This window comes from Ruditapes philippinarum, unplaced genomic scaffold, assembly GCF_026571515.1.
Source record: "Ruditapes philippinarum isolate M1 unplaced genomic scaffold, ASM2657151v2 ctg57_1_1_1_1, whole genome shotgun sequence".
NCBI lineage: Eukaryota > Metazoa > Mollusca > Bivalvia > Venerida > Veneridae > Ruditapes > Ruditapes philippinarum.
In genome coordinates, this window is record NW_026855294.1 from 215,981 (window position 1) to 235,842 (window position 19,862).

At 32.1% G+C, this 19,862-nt stretch overlaps 2 protein-coding genes across 2 annotated transcripts; both read left to right on the plus strand.

The window, feature by feature from the left end:
• The first annotated feature begins 667 nt into the window (after positions 1–667).
• Positions 668–4,581, plus strand: LOC132742782 (iroquois-class homeodomain protein IRX-4-like). The gene is made up of 3 exons (XM_060731255.1): positions 668–794; positions 3,002–3,099; positions 3,860–4,581. Exons 1-3 carry the CDS (start codon positions 690–692, stop codon positions 4,137–4,139), a joined length of 483 nt encoding a protein of 160 aa, XP_060587238.1. The 5' UTR covers positions 668–689; the 3' UTR covers positions 4,140–4,581.
• Positions 4,582–10,371: 5,790 nt separating this feature from the next.
• Positions 10,372–19,572, plus strand: LOC132742799 (aurora kinase A-A-like). Its single transcript, XM_060731279.1, has 7 exons — positions 10,372–10,500; positions 12,643–12,857; positions 13,370–13,449; positions 16,486–16,624; positions 17,088–17,236; positions 17,707–17,938; positions 19,029–19,572. Exons 2-7 carry the CDS (start codon positions 12,645–12,647, stop codon positions 19,125–19,127), a joined length of 912 nt encoding a protein of 303 aa, XP_060587262.1. The 5' UTR covers positions 10,372–10,500; positions 12,643–12,644; the 3' UTR covers positions 19,128–19,572.
• The last annotated feature ends 290 nt before the right edge of the window (positions 19,573–19,862 follow it).

A 19,862-nucleotide genomic window follows, 5' to 3' on the forward strand; every position in this document is an offset into this window, starting at 1 on the left:
AGTCAAAATATTTTTTTAGAAAAATAATTTTTTGCCAAAACAAATATTACAATAAAATGCAGAATTGAAATACAATATAAAATATGGCTGAAAAATAGCACTCTGATATTCACGCTAATTAATTATAGAACTGATACCATACGGAGAAAAACTGACATACCGTTCACCAGAATGGGTATCCTCAATTTATGTAATTTTCAAATTGAAAAATAAAAGCACAGTTTGATCTTGATTCATACAAGAAAACCCCATCCGAGTATGATTGTTCGTTAGCGTAGTGAGAAATGTGGCATTAAGTTCATTTCGCCATATTTTAAAACGGATTCACCGCTGTGAAATTTCCATAAAATAAACATTGGTTGCCGTCCCACACAGAGCTCCGATCTTTGAAAACTATGCGGTGTGTTCACAAGTAATCACTTTCGCTACATGGAGTGTTCATCCGTCATCTTCCGTGTGACATCACTTTCAAGCAGACGCTCATTAGATAATTGAAATAAAAGATGGCATTGTACTTGTGACATCACTTTCAATCGGACGCTCATTAGATAATTGAAAATAAAAGACAGCGAGTTATTCTGGCGGTTGTTTAAAACCAATGTTTCCTCGCAGTGTCTAACCAAAACAATTCAAGATCTTTTAGCGAACAGTAATTATTCATTATCAAGATTTATAGTATTATTTAAAATATGGAAAAAGAAATATCACCTAGCCACCATGCGAGAGATTGTTCTATACCGTTTGGTGATTTGAATCTAGAAACTATTTTCCAAGGATCGTGCACTTCTAAAACGGTAAGAAAATAAGTTTATTTATATCACTTTTCAATTAAAATGATACACCTTTCAAGGAAAATGCTCAGTATGCTTTATGGTAATAAAAATTGGTAATTTTAGAGTAATAAGTTGCAAAGCGTGCTTTGTGTGTATCTGATGAAATATTTGTAAATATTTAAAAACAGTAAAGTTAAGTTGTTTTCATAAACAGGATCATTTCTTAAAAAGATTTATGAAATAGAATATCTATGTTATTTAGTAAACATGAATGTTGTACGAAAACATAATAAAATGTTCCGGAACAAAATATTATATTGCTATTTTTAGCAGGGCTGGCGGTTGTTCCACGCATGCCCACCAACTCGCTTTGAATAAAATATATTTACATTTCTTTCATTCATTTCAATCACAATATGAAAATTAATTTTACAACCCTTAGACATGTTAGACAACAGTCATATAGCTTTATACACTTTTAAAATAGCACTATAACGTGACGGCGCACATATGCCTAAATGACTTGTTTCTGTCTAATTTTTTACCATTTTATAAGAATTTGGACGAAATTACATGTACAACACAATCTCAAAAATACGATTATTTCATTTGAAAAGTTTAAATCGTTTGTCTACATTTTTATTGTATTTTATATATGTGACTGCATAAGACTAATCTTTAAATAAGTATGATAGTATAAAGAGTGATATTTTTTATTACATATGACATAAAAAAAGAAGTTTTCGAAAACGCTTTCCAATCAAATTGGGCTAAAAATGCGGTGAATATCGATTTTCAAGTATACTTCTTTATCATCATTTTCCTACGTTTTCCTAGTGTCCATTTAACCCCAGACATGCTTCAATTTTTATTCTCAAAAGATTTTATTTTATAATGTCCTGTTAATGTTTCTAAAAGGTTACTCACCGGTTACTTATTTTAACCATCTTTTGCTACTGTTGCTTTTTTGGCAATTAGAAGAGTTATATACTAGTATATATAATAGTGATTTAGTATTTTGTACTTTGTTTACATTTTGTTTTTTTATGACAAATAATTAATTTCACATTCACGCAGTGCTCATTTCTGAAGGTGTTAAGCATCATTTAAATGTTATATAAAATTCATGTTTGCCTTTCTAGTCTGAGGCATAATTTGCCTTTAAGCTTTTTAATCTCAGTTGAGCTTTTTAATAAAATGAGGGTACGTATATATGTATATATCATACCAACGTATGGGAAAAGCTACTATTTCTAAAACGGCCTTTGTACAGATTTTACAAAATAAATTATCTTTGTCAAATTTATGTTTTGAAAAAGACTTCCATAAAATCAAGAGAGCCGCAAATTTTGCTTTAATGTGATCATTTTCTTAATCTATATTTTCCTAAAAATGTTAGTTTTGTTACTGGTATGGTATCCTATAATTATTTAGTTTATTTTAATGGAAAGAGAAACAATAACGAGTAAAATAAATAACATACAAACAAAAATTTAACCTGCAACGATGCATTTTACTGTATCATATTTCTAACTTTATATCTGTCTGTTCTTCATATACTTGCAGGATAACTCAATTCCATTTTTAATATATTTGCAGGATTAATCAATTCCAATTTTTTCATATATTTGCAGGATTAATCAATTCCATTTTTCATATATTTGCAGGATTAATCAATTCCATTTTTCATATATTTGCAGGATTAATCAATTCCAATTTGTCTCATAATTATATTTACAAGATTAATCAAGTCCAGTTTTCATATTTTTGCGATGTTTAATCATTCCCACGGTTCGATAAATCAGTCACTTTTTCATATTTTTGGAGGATAAATCAATCCCATGTTTGGTATATTTCCGTATAAAAAATTCAGTTTTATTTTCATGTATTTGCGGGATTAATCAATCCCATATTTATCCTGCAGAATTCAGAATATTTCTTTGTGTGTTTGGAACTTCTTCCATCCTGACGAATTTGTAAACAAAATTACCACGCCAAAATTCCGGACGCCCTTCCGGAAAACTTGCTTTCGTTCATTGTTCTGGACATATAATCGTCTGATATCAAAGGCAGTTGCTTTACTTTTCCTTTCAAAGTCTCAGATGTTGTGTGTGTTGTATTTTGTTGTTGTTGTTGTTTGTTGTTATTTTTTCTATAAAATTATTTATAAAATAACCAAATGAATAAATATATACCTACCATATTAACCCTCTATGATTTACACACAGGAGTATAACAGACTCGGGGCTGTTGTGGAGAGCAGTCTTCCCTTTTGGTATATTCAAAACAACGCCATGACGTCACATTCGCCTTACAAACCATCGCTGTAAGAATGTTGCTACCTTTTCACATATTTATATATTATTTATTAAAGAAAAAGAGTTGAAATATCTCAAGTTACTACGATGCCTAACAAAATAACAAAAGATTTTTAAATAATTATCATGCTATAAAGATAAAATGAGCCGCGTCATGACAAAACCAACATAATGGGTTTGCGACCAGCATGGATCCAGACCAGCCTGCGCATCCATGCTGTTCGCTTACAAATCCTACTACAAGTAGAGAAACTGATAGCGAACAGCATGGATCCTGATCAGACTGCGCGGATGCGCAGGCTGGTTTGGATCCATGCTGGTCGCAAACCCATTATGTTGGTTTTGTCATGACACGGCTCAAATGTCTAAATAAATGTTAACGCTTGCCACGCTAAATATCTTAAATGGCCTTGTCCATGATTACCATTCATTTATTTTAATACGAAAAAAAAATTAAAATATGTACTGACTGAAATATCAGTGGAAATATTGGCCAGTCGCCGCCAGCAGCCATTAGAAATAGGGTCTTTTAAACAGATTTATTTTATTTGAAAGAGCCTAATAAATCTTATAATATTATTCATTATTACATTAATGTTTTTATTTTCTAAGCGACAATTAAAATACCACAAAGGCACAGGATAAAGTTCATATAAAGACACATGTTGAAAACATTTTTATGTTTAATGATTTATACTCAAATAGTGTATATATAATAGCACGATACCGTAATTAATATGAATAACCATGAATATGACCATTTTACAGGATGTACCATGCAACTGATCACGTGAACATTATCAGGAGAAAGCCGGTCGCAAAAGACAACACGGGTGCCTTGAAATTGTGGCTACTACAGCATAAAAAGAACCCTTATCCAAACAAACCGGAGAAAATCATGCTCGCCATTTTGTCCAAAATGACCTTGACACAGGTGTCCACGTGGTTTGCTAATGCCAGAAGGAGGCTGAAAAAAGAGTTTCCCGAGGATGATTTTGATATCTTAACAGATTCGTTACAAACAAACAGTTGCTTTTCCGACAATTAGACTTTAGACACATTCATGATGTAGTGGAAAGTGTGAAAAACTTTGATATTGTTTACGGAAAAAAAACAAGAAGTATCTTTAAAAAGATACTCGGCCGAAGTCAAACTTGTTAATTTGCATAGGATAAGCTACTACTAACCATGCTAACCGCAAACAGAACATTTATTCGTCCTCAATAGTTTTATTTCAGTTCATTTTACCCGGAACGTTTTTCCCCATTAATTGTCATCTTAGATTTAATCATTATTACTTACATTATTTGAGTTTAATCAAAATGGAATTTGATTTGAATAGGAATTTATAATAAAACAAAGATTTGATAGATACTGTACACTTATTCCACGGAGAATTTTGCAACTGTAAATTAGTCGAAAGTTCGTTTCAATCGTCTTATGTCTGGTTCGGGAAGAGAATATAATGACTAGAACAGCTTAGATGAGAAACCCAATCGAACGCAAAAGTATCAAAAAGGCGATCTTTTATTTTATATATTTATTGAAAAGCTGTTAGAAACATCTAGAAAATATCATTATTGTGTTTTTATATTTATTCTGACTTATATCTTTTTCCAACACTTCTTGCCATCGCGCAATCGAACAAACCTCTACCTATATTGGAAGCTCTTCTAAAGTATCAATCGAACAGGCTATTAGTGTTAAAATGACCAATGAAAATTCTGCCTATAGATATTCATTTCTTTACTGTTATTTTTAGCGGAAATCAGGGTGAAATCAGACGGCCTTCGGCCGAAAAAAAAAAAGAACAAAAAATGAAAAATAGAAACATGTAGAACAGCCGACATTTTGAAAATTAACTGAACAGAATTATAAGCAGTTGTTTCCTTTTTAGAATTCCAAGACGCAAAATGCAGTTTACTATTGCGTTCTATATATTTGATAACTGTTGTGTGTACTTTCTCGTTAAAAGCAGACGGTAATAGTGTTTCTAGAAAGGTTGGTGCTTATATCGTATGCCGCGACACTGCAATCCCAAATATTTTAGGCACGACTTACACGAACTTTACGCTGCACAATTTCACAAAAGAGTCCTTTCTTACTTCTTATATTTCAGTCTTAAAGACCTAGTTTGTTGGACGAAAACGATTTGTCTTTAGTGATTTATTTATAATGACGGAATATTTAAATGAAAACCTTGCAATATTATATGAAAAATGTCTTTTTCCACTCTAAAATGCTCCTAGAAATATTGTAGGGATATTCAGAAATGTCATGAACTATATTCAACAGAGAAGTAATTTAATTGATAACTTGACGTCATTTGGTAACGCCGTCACAGTTTTCGTCACGACGTGTCGACGCTACCATCTACCGGACAAAAATCAGACATTTTGTAGTATGGCTAACAAGCAAATCTTGGTAGAAGTAATTTATTTTCGTGTACATGTACTTGATTCGTTAAATAAATTGTATATCTAAATATATGTTCTTTGTGTTCGCTTTCCGAAATTTTCGTGTGCACGTGGGAGGAACTGTTACATGAAGGATGGAGTTCTAATGATAACTTGTCAGGAGTTCTTATGATAACTGTCACGGAGTTCCTGGAAAACGTTACGGACCTCGTCGGAAAACTTTATAAGAACTTCGGGCAAGTTATCATAAGAACTCCATCCTTCGTGTAACAGCTTCTTACCCGTGGTCTGTAAATTGATTATACCCCACGAGGGCCTTAAAACCCATGCACACGCACTCGATAGGGAAATTTAAAACGGAAGAATACAATATGCCTTAGGTGACTAAGTATAATTAAGAGTAACGAACAAGATGAAAAGAGTACAAAAAAACTACCATCAATGTTGTGAATATTCTACAAGCATATCTAAACATTTCTAATGTTACAAAAACATTTTATAACCAAGTAAAAGCTATATGAAATGTGAAAAAGGAAAAAAAAAACATCAGGTGCATAGTCCTGTCCAGCAGAGGGACGGAATCCAGTAGTCTATTATTTTTTATCGTGGCTGATTTGTGCCATGTCGCATTTTTGCTCGGCGGGTCACAATTTAAGAGAGAAAAAAACACGAAAATATGACAAAGTGATAACTTTATCGTATGTTCGTGTTTTCGCCTTATGCTCCGTGGGCGGGGCGCCAGACGAATCCACCTTGACGTATTTTGTTCCGCGGAGCGCCAGGTAAAAAAGTTACCACTTTATTGTTGCGACAAGCGAAAACAAGAAAATACGACAAAGTGATCACTTGACAAAGCGGAGCAAAAATACATCATGGCACAAATCAGCCACCATTTTTTATAATAATTTGCGCTCGAAATAATTATTAAGTAGGCTTATAAAGAATTATTAATACTTTATTCTTTTGTTAATATACAATCGACACATAGTGTTAAAGCTGCATGCCTCCAGATGAGCGAAAATATTTCGATATAATCAAACTTGAGAAAATGTACTTAGATTTTTGGAAAAGTAAATATATTCAAGATTCACGTAATAATTGACATGTTATGTACGATTAATGACTGATTTTTTCAGTATTTATAACTATATTTCTACTGCGTTACTAACGCAGTAAGGGCTATTTTTGCATATTTTGTCCTCTTTTTCGAAATTTACGTGGGTTGTAAGTGCCATTGCATGATAATGTGTAAATTGCTTCCTTTTGGTTATTTCACTTAATGATACGTTTAAAAACATTTTCAAAATTTTCATGAAAATTAGCATGAATCTGGAGGCGTGCTGCTTTAATTTGCTCACATGAAAGGCTATCTTTTCGAAGAGTTATGTAAATTATTAAACAAAATATATTAGGTTTTTTGATGATCGAATTATTTGCATGGACAGTAAAATTTAAATCAATGGCTTAAAACAAGCATATTACCAAATTAAATTGTGGTAGTCAAAATTATTAATAATTAGCAACTTGAGTTGATTGGCGTCCGCGCCGAAGCGCGGCGCCCTTATGGAATGAAATCAGATTTTGTGAATGGGCGACAGCAACTTCTCGAGCCTTTTAGTCGGTCATAATAAAAGCCGATCATTCCGATCGGTATGAGGGTGCTTGATTAAAAAAAATGTCTCGATATGTACAATGAATAGCGAACTGGAGAATTTCGCAATGCATGAAATAACCTTTTCCGTCTCTTCGGTTTTTTATTTATCATTTTGTAGTACACAGTGGGTTATTATGGTATGTTAAAATAGAATGATGAGTTGATGACCTAAACATTCCGAAAATCTATTTATAGAGGGATGTACTGCTATCGGTAATTCCCGGTCTCTCCCGGTCTATTTTGACCGGGATTTACTAGTGACCGGCGAATAGTATCACACGTTTATTGTCCGGTCTCTCCCGGTTTTCGAGTAGATGTTTGATATCGTTACAGAACATAACAAATATTTTACAGATAAATAAGCTTTTTTTCTAAAATGAATGTTTGTCACTTAGTTTGGTTACAATAATTAATAAACACAGATCAACTCTCAAATTTATTGATTACTATTATACATAAACATACAATTCGAAAAAAAAAACCAACAACAATAGCATGTTTCATTTTATCTATATGAGATAAAAACAATAAATATGTGCAATAATTGAGAAAAAGGTACATTTTTATGGTATTGATATGACAGTATCAACTTTGAAGCATTTTATTTAATTTGTTATTCGTGTTTAGTAAAGATGCCGAGGAATTATTCAAAGTTACAAATTAGATTTTATGAATTATTCAATTGATTGATAATTTAAAAACTGATAAAGAAAAATACAAATGTACATGTACATTGTTTAAGAATAAACAATATTATATATTGAAAGATTAAGTTAAGTTTTGCCTTATAATCGTCGGTCAATATGACAATTGAATTCTTAAAATTTATTTTACAATTTTGATAAAAAAAAGAGTAGTAAACGTAAAAACTCAGTATTAAAATAGAACATAAAACACAAAAATAGAGAGGAAAACAATATTCATAAAATCTGTATTTTCATATTAAAATAGATATTACAATTATTGTATAATAAACAATTATGCTCAACATAATGAACATGGTAATATAACCAGTGTCATATTTTTACTAAGTGCGAACAGATACCTTAAGAGGGGGTCTTCGCTAATAGCGATAACATAATAAGAGACAATTCCACAAGTGTGGTGTTGATCATGCGTTACACATATGGATTATAAATGATGGTATACATGTATATCCTTTGCTATTTATAATCACGATCATAAAGAAATAACAAGTAATATTCTAATCTCTAGCATGCCAATCAAAGTTCATAATGAACAATGTCTTTCGTCCGTTCATTCTGGTAAAAACAAATTAACCATTGAAAAGTTTATAAGAATATCTTGTCATCATATGTCTACTAGTTCATCTTCACTTTCTGCATTTCTTGCTTGGACGCCCTTTGATGCTTTGCATCAATGCTTTTCTTGTATATTCTATATTGTATTTTGTATAATGATGTTCTTTAAATGCCATATTAACCGGTCCGTGCCGATATTAGCCGAAATGTTCCGACTGGTTAGTAATTGAATAATAAACCAATGAAAACTTCCGTTTCACAAGTTATACAACTTTAGGCTAAAGTCTGTACCAAACGTATTATAATAGCTGTGTCAATCGTGTGCATTATTATATCTAATATTTAAACAAGTTATAATAAATCTATAACATAAATGAATGGATAATAAATGACAGCTAGAGAATTAAGTGAATACTCATTCAATCAGAAATATGTAATGGGGGGGGGGGCTAGTGGATAAGGTGTCTGCCTCTCAAATCAGGGATCATGGGTTTGAGCCCTACTTGGGTCAGGACCATGTTGATGGCACAAATAACCGGTTGGTTCCAAAGTGGCTCAAAAGTGATTAGTATATGTTGTAATCCAGCTTAAATAAATATGTTTAAACTTATTAAATTTGTAACAAAGGTCTTATGTTTTAAGATCTAGTCCTAACAAAAGTTAAAAGGAATTCAAAGTCTTTCACTATTTTTAATTCAAAAGTTCTATCTAAAGTGTATAACTTCCAAGTATTTATTTATTTATTTATTTATTTATTTATTTATTTATTTATTTATTTATTTATTTATTTATTTCGGTTGATATCAAATCAGGCTTTTTAGTTCAAACATATACAAATAAATTTATTTTGAACCAGTATTTTGAAAGAAGCGCCATCCGGTTACTACTGCTGTCGCATATACAGTTACTATAGTTAACCTGCTCAGTTCTTTGCCTCTGGTACTGGTTAACTACTTAACAGATTTCTCAGGTGAACTTTGCTCTGGTGAATTAAATGTGGCTCGCTGTTGTGATCCGTACTGTAAACTTCAAACACCACCACCACTATTTTGAAAGTTGTATTTCTAATGTCAATGTGTATCTTTAAGACCCACTGGCATGATTTGTGTGCTTTTTATAATGTGCAAATCAAAGATTGATAATGAACGATATATGTATATTCATGCTCGAAAGATTAATATCTTATATTCATACATTCACATTATGTAAATGCAATTTTATTAAGACACCTTTACTTAGAAATATATATATATAACTATCACAGTAAGAGTAGCAATACAACGTGACATAGACGTCATTTTCGGCATTAATTCCAAGACAAATATTGCTCGATTCGAAAAAGAAAAACCGTATTTTATTTCTGTACCGATTTCTTTGACATATGCACCATTCTACGGGGAAAATATAAACTTGACATATAATTTCGGATCTCTTTCAGTATATGAGCCATATTATCAAACACTTTGTAAAACCTTGAAAGTTGTTAGTATAAGAGCGGACTTCACTTGCAAGCTATTTCGTTTTCTTGCATTATCTGATTAAAAAGTTAGGTTTGCATTTCTTTTCCTTGTCACAGATTCTATTAAAAGAAAGAAATGTTTGCACTGATAGCCTGTCTTATGAATTATTTATTTTATATTCATATGAATTATATAAACATACTAGCTAGTTAACTCATGCGCGAGGTTATTTTTGTCCAAGATAGAATCTGGGACGTGCGTCTTCCAAGACAGGATCACAATGTTTAGTCCACTATATATAGATATACGCCCCTGATAGAATCTGCATATATTGGCATTTAAAAGTTTTCATTGACGTTTTTTTTTCAAATATATTCTGATGTTTTTCGTGTCTTACAGTCTTAATTAATTGTATACAAAACCTTAACCGCCTTTCAGATATGTACGGTTGTAAACGGACGTGACAGGATTTAACATAAAATTATCTCCCGCCAATTTTTTGTCCAATCATTTTATCCGTTACAAAATTTTAAACAGCTGAAAGAAAACATTTGAAAACTAAAGAGGCAGAAAAAAAATCTTCGAAAACCAATAACTTATCCATACAAATATATTGGTGAGGTTTTAGATTTTATATTATTTATTATATTTCATGTTTACAATGAGAAACTTGAGAGCAAGCTTTTAAATTGCAAGATATCTAAGTTCAAAGTCGCGAAAACATGTCTCTTCAGGTTTTTGGCTACAATTTGAAAAAATTTACGTTGTTTATTAAAGATTGTCTTCGATTTAAAACATCTTAGAAAGAAATTTAATAAAGAGAAATCTGATTTTATTTCGATATAATCCGGCCATGGATAAAAACGAAGGAAAATTGATAGAAACCACAGATGGAGATTTTTTCTGTAACCAGCTCTAAATGTATAAATGAAAAAGTTATTTTTCACATCATGGCTTAATTAGTTACATCAGACATTTTGGTATACACTTGATTTGATAATCATATTTATTTACAAATTTTGTTTTCTTTAAATGACAAAAATCATTTTGCTTTGTCAACTCAGAAATTATAATGAATTTCTTCTATAGCAAAGGAATCGGTGGTCAGCTCGGCCCTAAAACGTACTCGGCCCCCGAGTCAGCTTGGCCCTATTCCAACTCTGCACAGGTCAACTCGGCCCATTATTATATATTACTGGTAATGATTCCTTTTATTTCATTATTTAATGAAAGTACCAATTTGTATGTGAATTTGTAGAGAAAGAACGAATTTACAATTTATACGCATGTTTTGCTACACCAGATTTTTTGTAAAAAATATCGTTAAAAAAGCATTGGGCGTATTAAAGAACAAACAGTATTAAAAACAATTACATTTATTGTCGCAAAAATTCAATCTAAAAACTCTATTTATTGATCAATATTTAACATATATTGTCTTGATATCTCTTCTTAACAAAGATAATTTCAAACAATATGTACAGGTACACTGCCAACTTTTTCAATTTGTGTTTGTAAGTGATCATATTTCTGAAAAACTTTATAGTAATTTTCTCCTTAAAATTTTTATTAACAAAACAATCTATATCCTAATATATGTTTTTAATAGAGGGCCGAGTTGACCTGTGCCGAGTTGGTATAGGGCCGAGTGGACCCTTTGCCTAGCAAAGCCACAGACACTTAGCCCTTTGGGGTGTCGAGCTCGAGCAGTATGTGCAAAAGTCAGTCCTCGGTCTTGGATGCATAAAAATCCTGTGGTCTGAGGCAAATTTCCTTACCATCCAAAAAAAAATAATGTTTTCACTTTTTTGTTTTCACTATTATAAATGGCTTTTATGAGATATAAAAAAATTGTTTTTAAAGAAGTTAAGAACTTAAAAGACATTGACCAACATTGAAATGGACCAGTCAGATAAATACCATTAAACATTTTCTTCAAAATGTTCCATCAAACGCTATAAATTTTTGCAAAAATTACCATTTGAAATTTTCATAATAATAATAAAAAAAAACAATGTTTAATTTAATAATGCAATTAAATTCAACAACAATCTCTAGTCTGGAGTCCAAGACATAAAAATAAATGTATTTTAACGTCTCTAAGTGGTCTGGAGTGAATCATAAAGAAAACAGCATAAATAATGATTTAGAAATTATTCTTCAAATATTATGATGAATATCAATCATTTCTGTATAGTACAGTGTCAAACTTTTAACATATTTCCATTGTCTTTAATTAGCTTTAACCATGTTCAAATTCAAACACTGCTTGCTGGTTCCTATAGTTTGGGCTAGAAAATAACCATCTGGCCCAGGAAATAAACCTAAAGGTGTAAGCTGGGAAAAAACTATTGCTGTTTTACTCCATTTATGATTTAGAAAAATCTTTCAACAAATTAATTTTGTTGTATTTAAATATGGCTTCAAATATCTACTTGTCCTGCATGCTTTGCTGCTCCTCCTGAATTTTTGCCTCAATTTTCAAGATAAACTTCGCAAAAGACTGTTAAAATTTCTCATAATTTCTTCACATAAATTTAAGAAACAAAAACCGGAAACAAAGCTTGTGTTTAAGGTTATATATAAATCACACACTTTAAAGGGCAACATAGAAATATATATATAGTAAGGTGTGCTTATATGTTAAGTAAAAAAAAAAATTATTTGACAGTGAAAATTTTTGGAAAGAAGTGACTTTAGTGGCTAGGTAATGGGAGGGGATACACAATGCTTTATTTTAGGTCTTATTTCTATTCAGGCATGGAGCAAAGAGTGTTGCAACCTCGACAAAACAACTCACAGAGTGATGGTGCAACTGGAGCTGCCCAGAAACCATCAATGCCTGAGGGCGGTAAAGAAAGAAAGAAATGGTCACTTGATGATTTTGACATTGGCAAGCCATTGGGAAAGGGTAAATTTGGAAATGTGTATCTGGCAAGAGAGAAACACAGTAAATACATAGTGGCTTTAAAGGTAAGTTGATTTTTGCTCTAATTTCATTGTAATTAACTAAAAAAAAATATTGTGTTAAATATTGAGTTTATGAACTTGGAACAGTAGTTAACTATTACATGTATATAGAAATAATTCTGTTGCTTAATATTTGTTTCAAAGGAAAATACAGTAGGTTTTGAGATATGAAAATTAGAATAAGTAAACATTAATTTTGTATATTAAAACTGATGTTTTATAAATGCCTATTATGTAATATATAGAGGGAAGAGGCATTTAAAATATACAAGAAATTTTAAGGCTGGTTGGAAAAAGGGACTGTATGTGATTGATGCCACTAACAACTGTTCCGTACCCTAGATATGGAACTAACTTAATTTAATGGCATCATGGTATTTAACTTCAAAAGATCTTTCTTTAAAACACAAAATGACATGAATAAATTTTTGATAAGAGATTAAAAAACAATATTTACACAGTAGGCTTAACCAGTCTATAAAAAGGTTTTGAGGTCAGATAATTTCAAACTACAGGTGCTATTCAAGTCACAGTTACAGAAGTCAGGAGTGGAGCATCAGCTTAGAAGAGAAATTGAAATACAGTCTCACTTGAGGTAAAATTTGATAACATATACAGATATCTCATTAATTATCATTCTTGTAAATTTAGATTTCTGTCAAAGTGAATGAGTTTTCTTGAGAAAGTGATACTGAAAGCTGAAAATTTTTGTACTTTTATACAAATCTCACTTCTTGTGTTTAACTATTTATTGAATTACCGAATGCTACTACATGGTTCGAACAGTCTTAAAAAGTGCTTAATTTTGAATCCCATTCTTAAAAAGTGCTTAAAATTGATAAAAAAAGTGTGTATAAGTCGTTGAATTTGATTCATCTTGAACAGTGCTTAAAAAGTGCTGGATTGAAGAAAAAAAAGTTACTTTTATCTAAAATTGGTTACAAATGATATTTGTGCAATAAATTGTGCTTGAAAAATGGAAAACAAGCTTAAAAAGTGCTTAAATTTTGACATTGGGTGTATGTATGAACCAAGTTAACTAGCAGTCTTCGACTTAACCCACTCGACCGACGACCCAGTCGAGTAAATTTGCGGGTGGTCGAGTGAAAATTCCAAGCTGGTAGCCAGTCTGGTCGATAGCCTAATTAATTTGGCGTGAACGGTTTGACCCATTTTACAGACTTTTTTTTTCTTACTGTCAAACCGTTACTTGGAAAAAGACAGCGCCCCCGGTGTCTCTTTGACAAGTCTAATTAGTTGGACTAGTCTGGTCGAGGGCTTTTTTCATATCCAAATTAAGAAAATGTTGGAAATATGCAGAGCGTCAGATAGCAATGTTTTGGCTTTATGAAAATACAATATATTTCTGCTGAATTGGATGGAAAACTAAAAGTACTATTGTCAACACTGCTGTAAGTTGAAAACGAAAGTAGCAGGAAGTGACATCGAGTAAAAAGGGAAGGTTACTCTTGGGAGTTTCTGAAATGAATTTATTGATAAAGTTAAATTTGGTGTAATCATCGTAGGACTTAACCTAATATTCAATTTGTTTAGACATATATTATAATGTTTTTTGCTACAAAATAAAGAAAAATGTTGTACTTGCCACTTTAGTTATTGGAAAACATATTTCTCCCTTGCCATCTGCAGTTTTGTACTCAAAATTTTCGTACCAAGTTTACAGTTACGGACAATTTCCTCAAAGACTAATTCTTTGTGTATAAAGTTTTAATTCTATTATATTTATTTTTCATTAATTCTAATTTTAATCATAAATAATCAAAACCAAATAGCGGCACTAAAATGTAGACTAGAAATAGAGTATGAATAAAGCCTCATGCTGACCATGTAGCTGATTGTAAAGGAATGTGACACATTCAAACAACAACATGTCAGCAACAAAAAAATGAGTCTTGTCATTAATTTGCTACATGTAACCTTAACAAACCCTAGTCTAGGGAAGCCTGCCTTAACAGAGCAAGTTTTGTATTATTTAACGTTGAATATAAGTCAGTCTGATTTATGTAAAGAAAGGAACTTTTTAGAAGGCAATGGAATTTGATAACAAAACAATGCAAATTCTTTTTATAGATTTTACCCCAGAATTTTCATTTTACTCTAGATTTTGATGGGTAAACCACCTTGGCCCTAAAAATTATTTGCAGCTTTATTGAACTTAAAACACTTATGAAATATTATTGATTGTTAGAGTCCAGGGCTCTCGATTGACACGTGAAAATCAGGAAATGCACAAATTTGACACGTGATAAAATCTGCACAAGAGTCAATTTGCCATGTGGGATTTTCAGCTATGCAATAATAATTACCTTAAATCTACTCCTAATTACCTATCAAATCCTAGATATGTTCAAATTACACTCAAAAAAATGTCACCGTGTGTAATACACAGCATTGTTTATAGCCTGTGCACTGAAGCGTGACATCAGTGGATGCAATTTGACAGCGCTAAAAATAGCTCTACACAACTGATAAGAATTACATCTACTTGAGGTGTCAATTATTGATTGCTTTTAAAGGTTTATGATACGTCTTTGATTTACTTGGAGTGCCTGTACATTTGTTATTACTTAGACATTTATTAGGCTTCATCTCGTGCTGCACAATATGTCTTTTCTCTTGTATTTTGAAGGCACTAAGCCAAAAAGGAACACACCAAAAATAAAAAAGTAATACGAAAAGGAATATAAATATGTCGTCAATGCATGTATCAGCCGACATGGTTACAGTAAACGAGGAGAAGAGTATTTTCAGTTTTTAAACAATTTTTTTTCAGTGTCTGTGGACAATGCCACGCCACAGAAATATCAAAATATCTTCTTTTCATATGTAGTTTAAACTCTTCTTATTTAAATAATGAAAGGAAGAAAAGTTGATTAGTTGATATTTTAATAATGTTAAATGGTATATAAAACATAGAAAGTGTTATTTTTGTACAAAATGTATGCAAAAAATACCATTTTGGTTTCGGGCTAGTTAAAATGTGTTTGGGCTAGTGAAATTTGTAAGCTGCTAGCCCGACTGGGCTAGTGCTGATAAAAAATTAAGGCGAAGACTGAACTAGTTAGGAAAGAAGTCATACTTGATTCAAAAGGATAAGGATTTTTCTTGTACATAGGAATTTCTGTTTATTGTTTCACAATCAGTCTTATTCTTTGCAGCTAATAGTGTGTTTCTAATGTGAAATATACATAGTGCTAATTTGCAAGTTTTATATAATTATTGTCAACATTTTGGAGATTAAAACACGTCCTTTTAATATTGTTTGGGGGGGGGGACCAGGCAAGAAGTTTGGTCCTCATAATTTTTAGGAGGGGGGAACAAGCACTTTTAATATTGTGGGGGGGGACCAGGCAAGAAGTTTGGTCCTGGTAATTTTTAGGAGGGGGAACAGACAGCGAAAAAGCCAGACAGGGAGTTTGGTCCTCATAACTTTTAGAGCAAAAAACGGACAGGAAGTTTGGTCCTCTTTATCTTTCCTCACTTTTATATATATATATATTAAAGTGAAAAACACCCATCCGAGGATATTTAAATCCCTTTTGCCTAGTATGTCTTTAGTACATCCATAATTAATAAGTGCTGCTCTATTTATATATTTTATCTTTTACAGGCATGACAATATATTACGTCTATTTGGATACTTTCATGATAAAACTCGAGTGTACCTCATCCTGGAATATGCCCCCAAAGGAGAACTGTACAAGGAATTAACAAAACAGAAAAGATTTGATGAGAAAATTGCTGCTAAGGTTGATACAAATTTATTTCTTTCACCTTTTACAAAATTAAAATCTGTTCATGAATTTTATCAAACTCTGGATTTTTGCTAAGAAGAGAGTGTAGCATTAAAAAAAATTGTACACTTAAAGTCCTGACCAAGACTGGTTTTCAGCTGGGCCATTTCAAGAAATTGTGCATATCTTACGGTACAAGTTGACATGACATTTCACTTGTTTTCAGGGTCATTGACCAAGAACCATAGCATAAGTATTGATTCTGAGTGATTTTTTGAACTAAAAAAAACATTACTAGTTAAGGTTTTATGATAAAGTAAATCTCATAGGCCTCAGCATGTATTCATTTGAAATTGTACACCTCTTGGTCATGGATTTAAGTACGTCCTGTAAATTATGGCATTTTTTTTCTTTTCAATTCATATTTCTTAAATAAATTGTCATGATTATACTATTTATGATATTGTGTGTTTTACAGTATGTGTATCAGTTAGCCAATGCATTGAAATATTGCCACAGTAAGAAAGTTATACACAGAGACATCAAGCCTGAAAATCTTCTACTCGGACTGACCTCAGATCTTAAGATTGCTGATTTTGGGTGGTCTGTACATGCTCCGTCATCGAGGTTAGTTTTCTGATTTGTAGTATTCCTGTAAAAGAAAATGTTGGATTATTGTAAGAAAGTGTCTGGTTAAGAACATTGGGGTTTGAATTCAGCTTGATACTTTTGGGTTGTTTTATTTGAGGGTATCATCTATAGCTATATATCTAACAGAAAAGTTGTTGTTTGTGTCTGAAAGAATACATAAAAGAAGGAGCACCAGAGGAGTTCCTTCTCTAGTTAAGCTGGAAAGTTGCTAAATAATCTTAACAGTGTTTTGGGTGATGTAAAATTTTACCAGATTGAAAAGCATTGATACAAAGTGAATAAAAATGAACAAATTGATATCTTTATAAAATAATCAAATTACTGGATAAAACTGTATATAAATGTATTTGTGAAGTTCAATTTGATTGAAACCCAACCAAAGCATTGTAGAAGCTTACAAAACCTTTTCTGTTTGTTTCATGATATTGTTTGATATGTTTATACAGGAGAACCACGCTATGCGGAACATTGGATTACCTCCCACCAGAGATGATAGAGGGAACGTACCATGATGAGTGCGTAGATCTATGGAGTCTAGGTGTACTCTGCTACGAATTGCTGGTCGGCAAACCACCATTTGAAACGGAGAGTAACTCGGAAACATATCGCAGGATCACAAAAGTTGACATCAGATATCCGTCGTTTGTCTCGTCTGGTGCTAGGGACTTGATATCTAGTGTAAGTGTGTTTTTGTTTCTTTAAATGGTCAGTCTTTGAAAGAAAAAAGGTGGAGGTATCGCCATGACATACTTGTTGGTTGGTTTAAACATATCTATTTAAGCTCGGTTGCGAACCAAGTTCTTGCAACTTAAATTAATCACTTTCCAGACCCCTTCCTAGAACCAGCCAGAACTGGTGTCATATGAAGAAACATGGTCATGTTGGCATTGGTTATCCATTATGAATTTGAGTTCTACCTGTCACACTGATTTTAAGGGTCAAAAGGTCAGGGTCAATTTATTTAGGTCCATTTTCTCTGAAACTGCCAAAAACTATTCACATCGGATCTAAATCATTAGTAAAAAACAACAACAAAAAGGGCATCCATGGCTGAGTGGTTAATACTTATGGTTATTTACTTCAATCTGCTTGCACCGTTATCCAGCTAGCTAATGGAAAGTCATTGGTTCCACTCAAGTGCCTGTTTGTGCCTAAAAAATTGAGCAGTGTTTCTATTCCTTATATAACTGATACCGGAAAACAGCACCATTCTCAATAGAAAATAGACAACAAATTTCCAATTCATGACTGATAAATTCCCAAAATAACACAGAAAATTTCCTCAAAAATCAGCAAATTTAAAGGTAAACAAAAACAGAAATGCCATTGATAAGTGATATGCTATAAAAACCAAGTATGGGTGATATTCGTACCCAGTTAGGGTTCAAATCCTGACAGGGATTTTTGATTCTTTCATAAGAGGAAGCTATCCAGGTAGGTTATGGAATGTCAGTGGTTCTACTCAGGTGCCCTTTGCCTGAAATAATGCACAGAAGGGCACCTGAGGTATTCCTCCACCAGTAAGGCTTGATCCTAGCCATATGACCTATACTGTGTTGGTGTGATGTAAAACCCAATCAAACAAACAAACAAATGATTAATCACCCCAATTTTGCATTTATAGAACCTGTTAATTATATGAATTGAGCATAAAATAATACACTAGTACTCTTAATACCTATTTCAAAATATTGTATATTTTAAGCCTTATTCGCTTATCAGGAGTCATGATGCCTGAATAAAAGATATTCTTTCTCTTACTTCACAGCTTTTAAAGCATGACCCACGTCAGCGACTATCTTTGGATAAAACAATGACACATCCATGGATTTTAGAACACTACACTCCAAAGGAACAGTCACGCTAATACAACTAAACGATGTGCTTTAAGAGAATGAAACCGACCTCTGTGATAATTTCCAGGCTATCAAAAGACGGGAGAAGAGTGTGAAAAGTCAAGAGAACATTAATTACTTGTATGCATAATTTTAGTCAGTTAAATTTGTGTTGGTACAGCTGTGTTAATACTGAGCAGTTGGAATCCCAATTTAAACATCCTTTGCATTGAGTTTTATTTAGTTTTGGTAAGTTTGTTTTCTGAAATTTTGACAGTTGAGTTTGTCATATATTAGCCTTGTAAAGGAAGACATTTAGACTGAAGTTATTTGTTCTGCATTTCCCCTTTTGACTTTTATGTTAATAATAATTAAGAGAATTTAGAAAGGAAAAAGAAAAGAAAAAACATTCCCAAGTTTGTGAAATGGACCATTTAGGCATGATTATTGATCATGATCATGAATTAGTTTGGAAAGTGCATGTAAAAACACCATTGTGTTCAGTAGAATAATATATAGAGCCAAGTTGTTTTCATGAAAAATAATTGTATACTTTATTTTGGCTATTTTTGACTGTTTGAAAGCCGTGAAAGTGCAAAACGATTTCTTGCTAGTGCTTATCTTATTTCTTTTTAAAGAAGTCTTTTCAATATTGATTGCAAGATCCAACTAACAAAGAAAATGTTTCAAAACAAATTCTAGTGAGAACTCATTAGGAACCCCCGAGTGCTTTGCTTATGTGAAATTTGTCATTAATTTTATATATT

What these genes read in the sequence shown, in the direction of transcription:
- LOC132742799 (XM_060731279.1), top strand. Translation starts at nt 12,645, where the DNA reads ATGGAGCAAAGAGTGTTGCAACCTCGACAAAACAACTCACAGAGTGAT. An exon ending in AATACATAGTGGCTTTAAAG is followed by an intron (nt 12,858 to 13,369) that starts GTAAGTTGATTT and finishes TTCAAACTACAG; the next exon opens with GTGCTATTCAAGTCACAGTT. An exon ending in GTACATGCTCCGTCATCGAG is followed by an intron (nt 17,237 to 17,706) that starts GTTAGTTTTCTG and finishes ATGTTTATACAG; the next exon opens with GAGAACCACGCTATGCGGAA.
- LOC132742782 (XM_060731255.1), top strand. Translation starts at nt 690, where the DNA reads ATGGAAAAAGAAATATCACCTAGCCACCATGCGAGAGATTGTTCTATA. An exon ending in GATCGTGCACTTCTAAAACG is followed by an intron (nt 795 to 3,001) that starts GTAAGAAAATAA and finishes ATTTACACACAG; the next exon opens with GAGTATAACAGACTCGGGGC. An exon ending in TCGCCTTACAAACCATCGCT is followed by an intron (nt 3,100 to 3,859) that starts GTAAGAATGTTG and finishes ACCATTTTACAG; the next exon opens with GATGTACCATGCAACTGATC.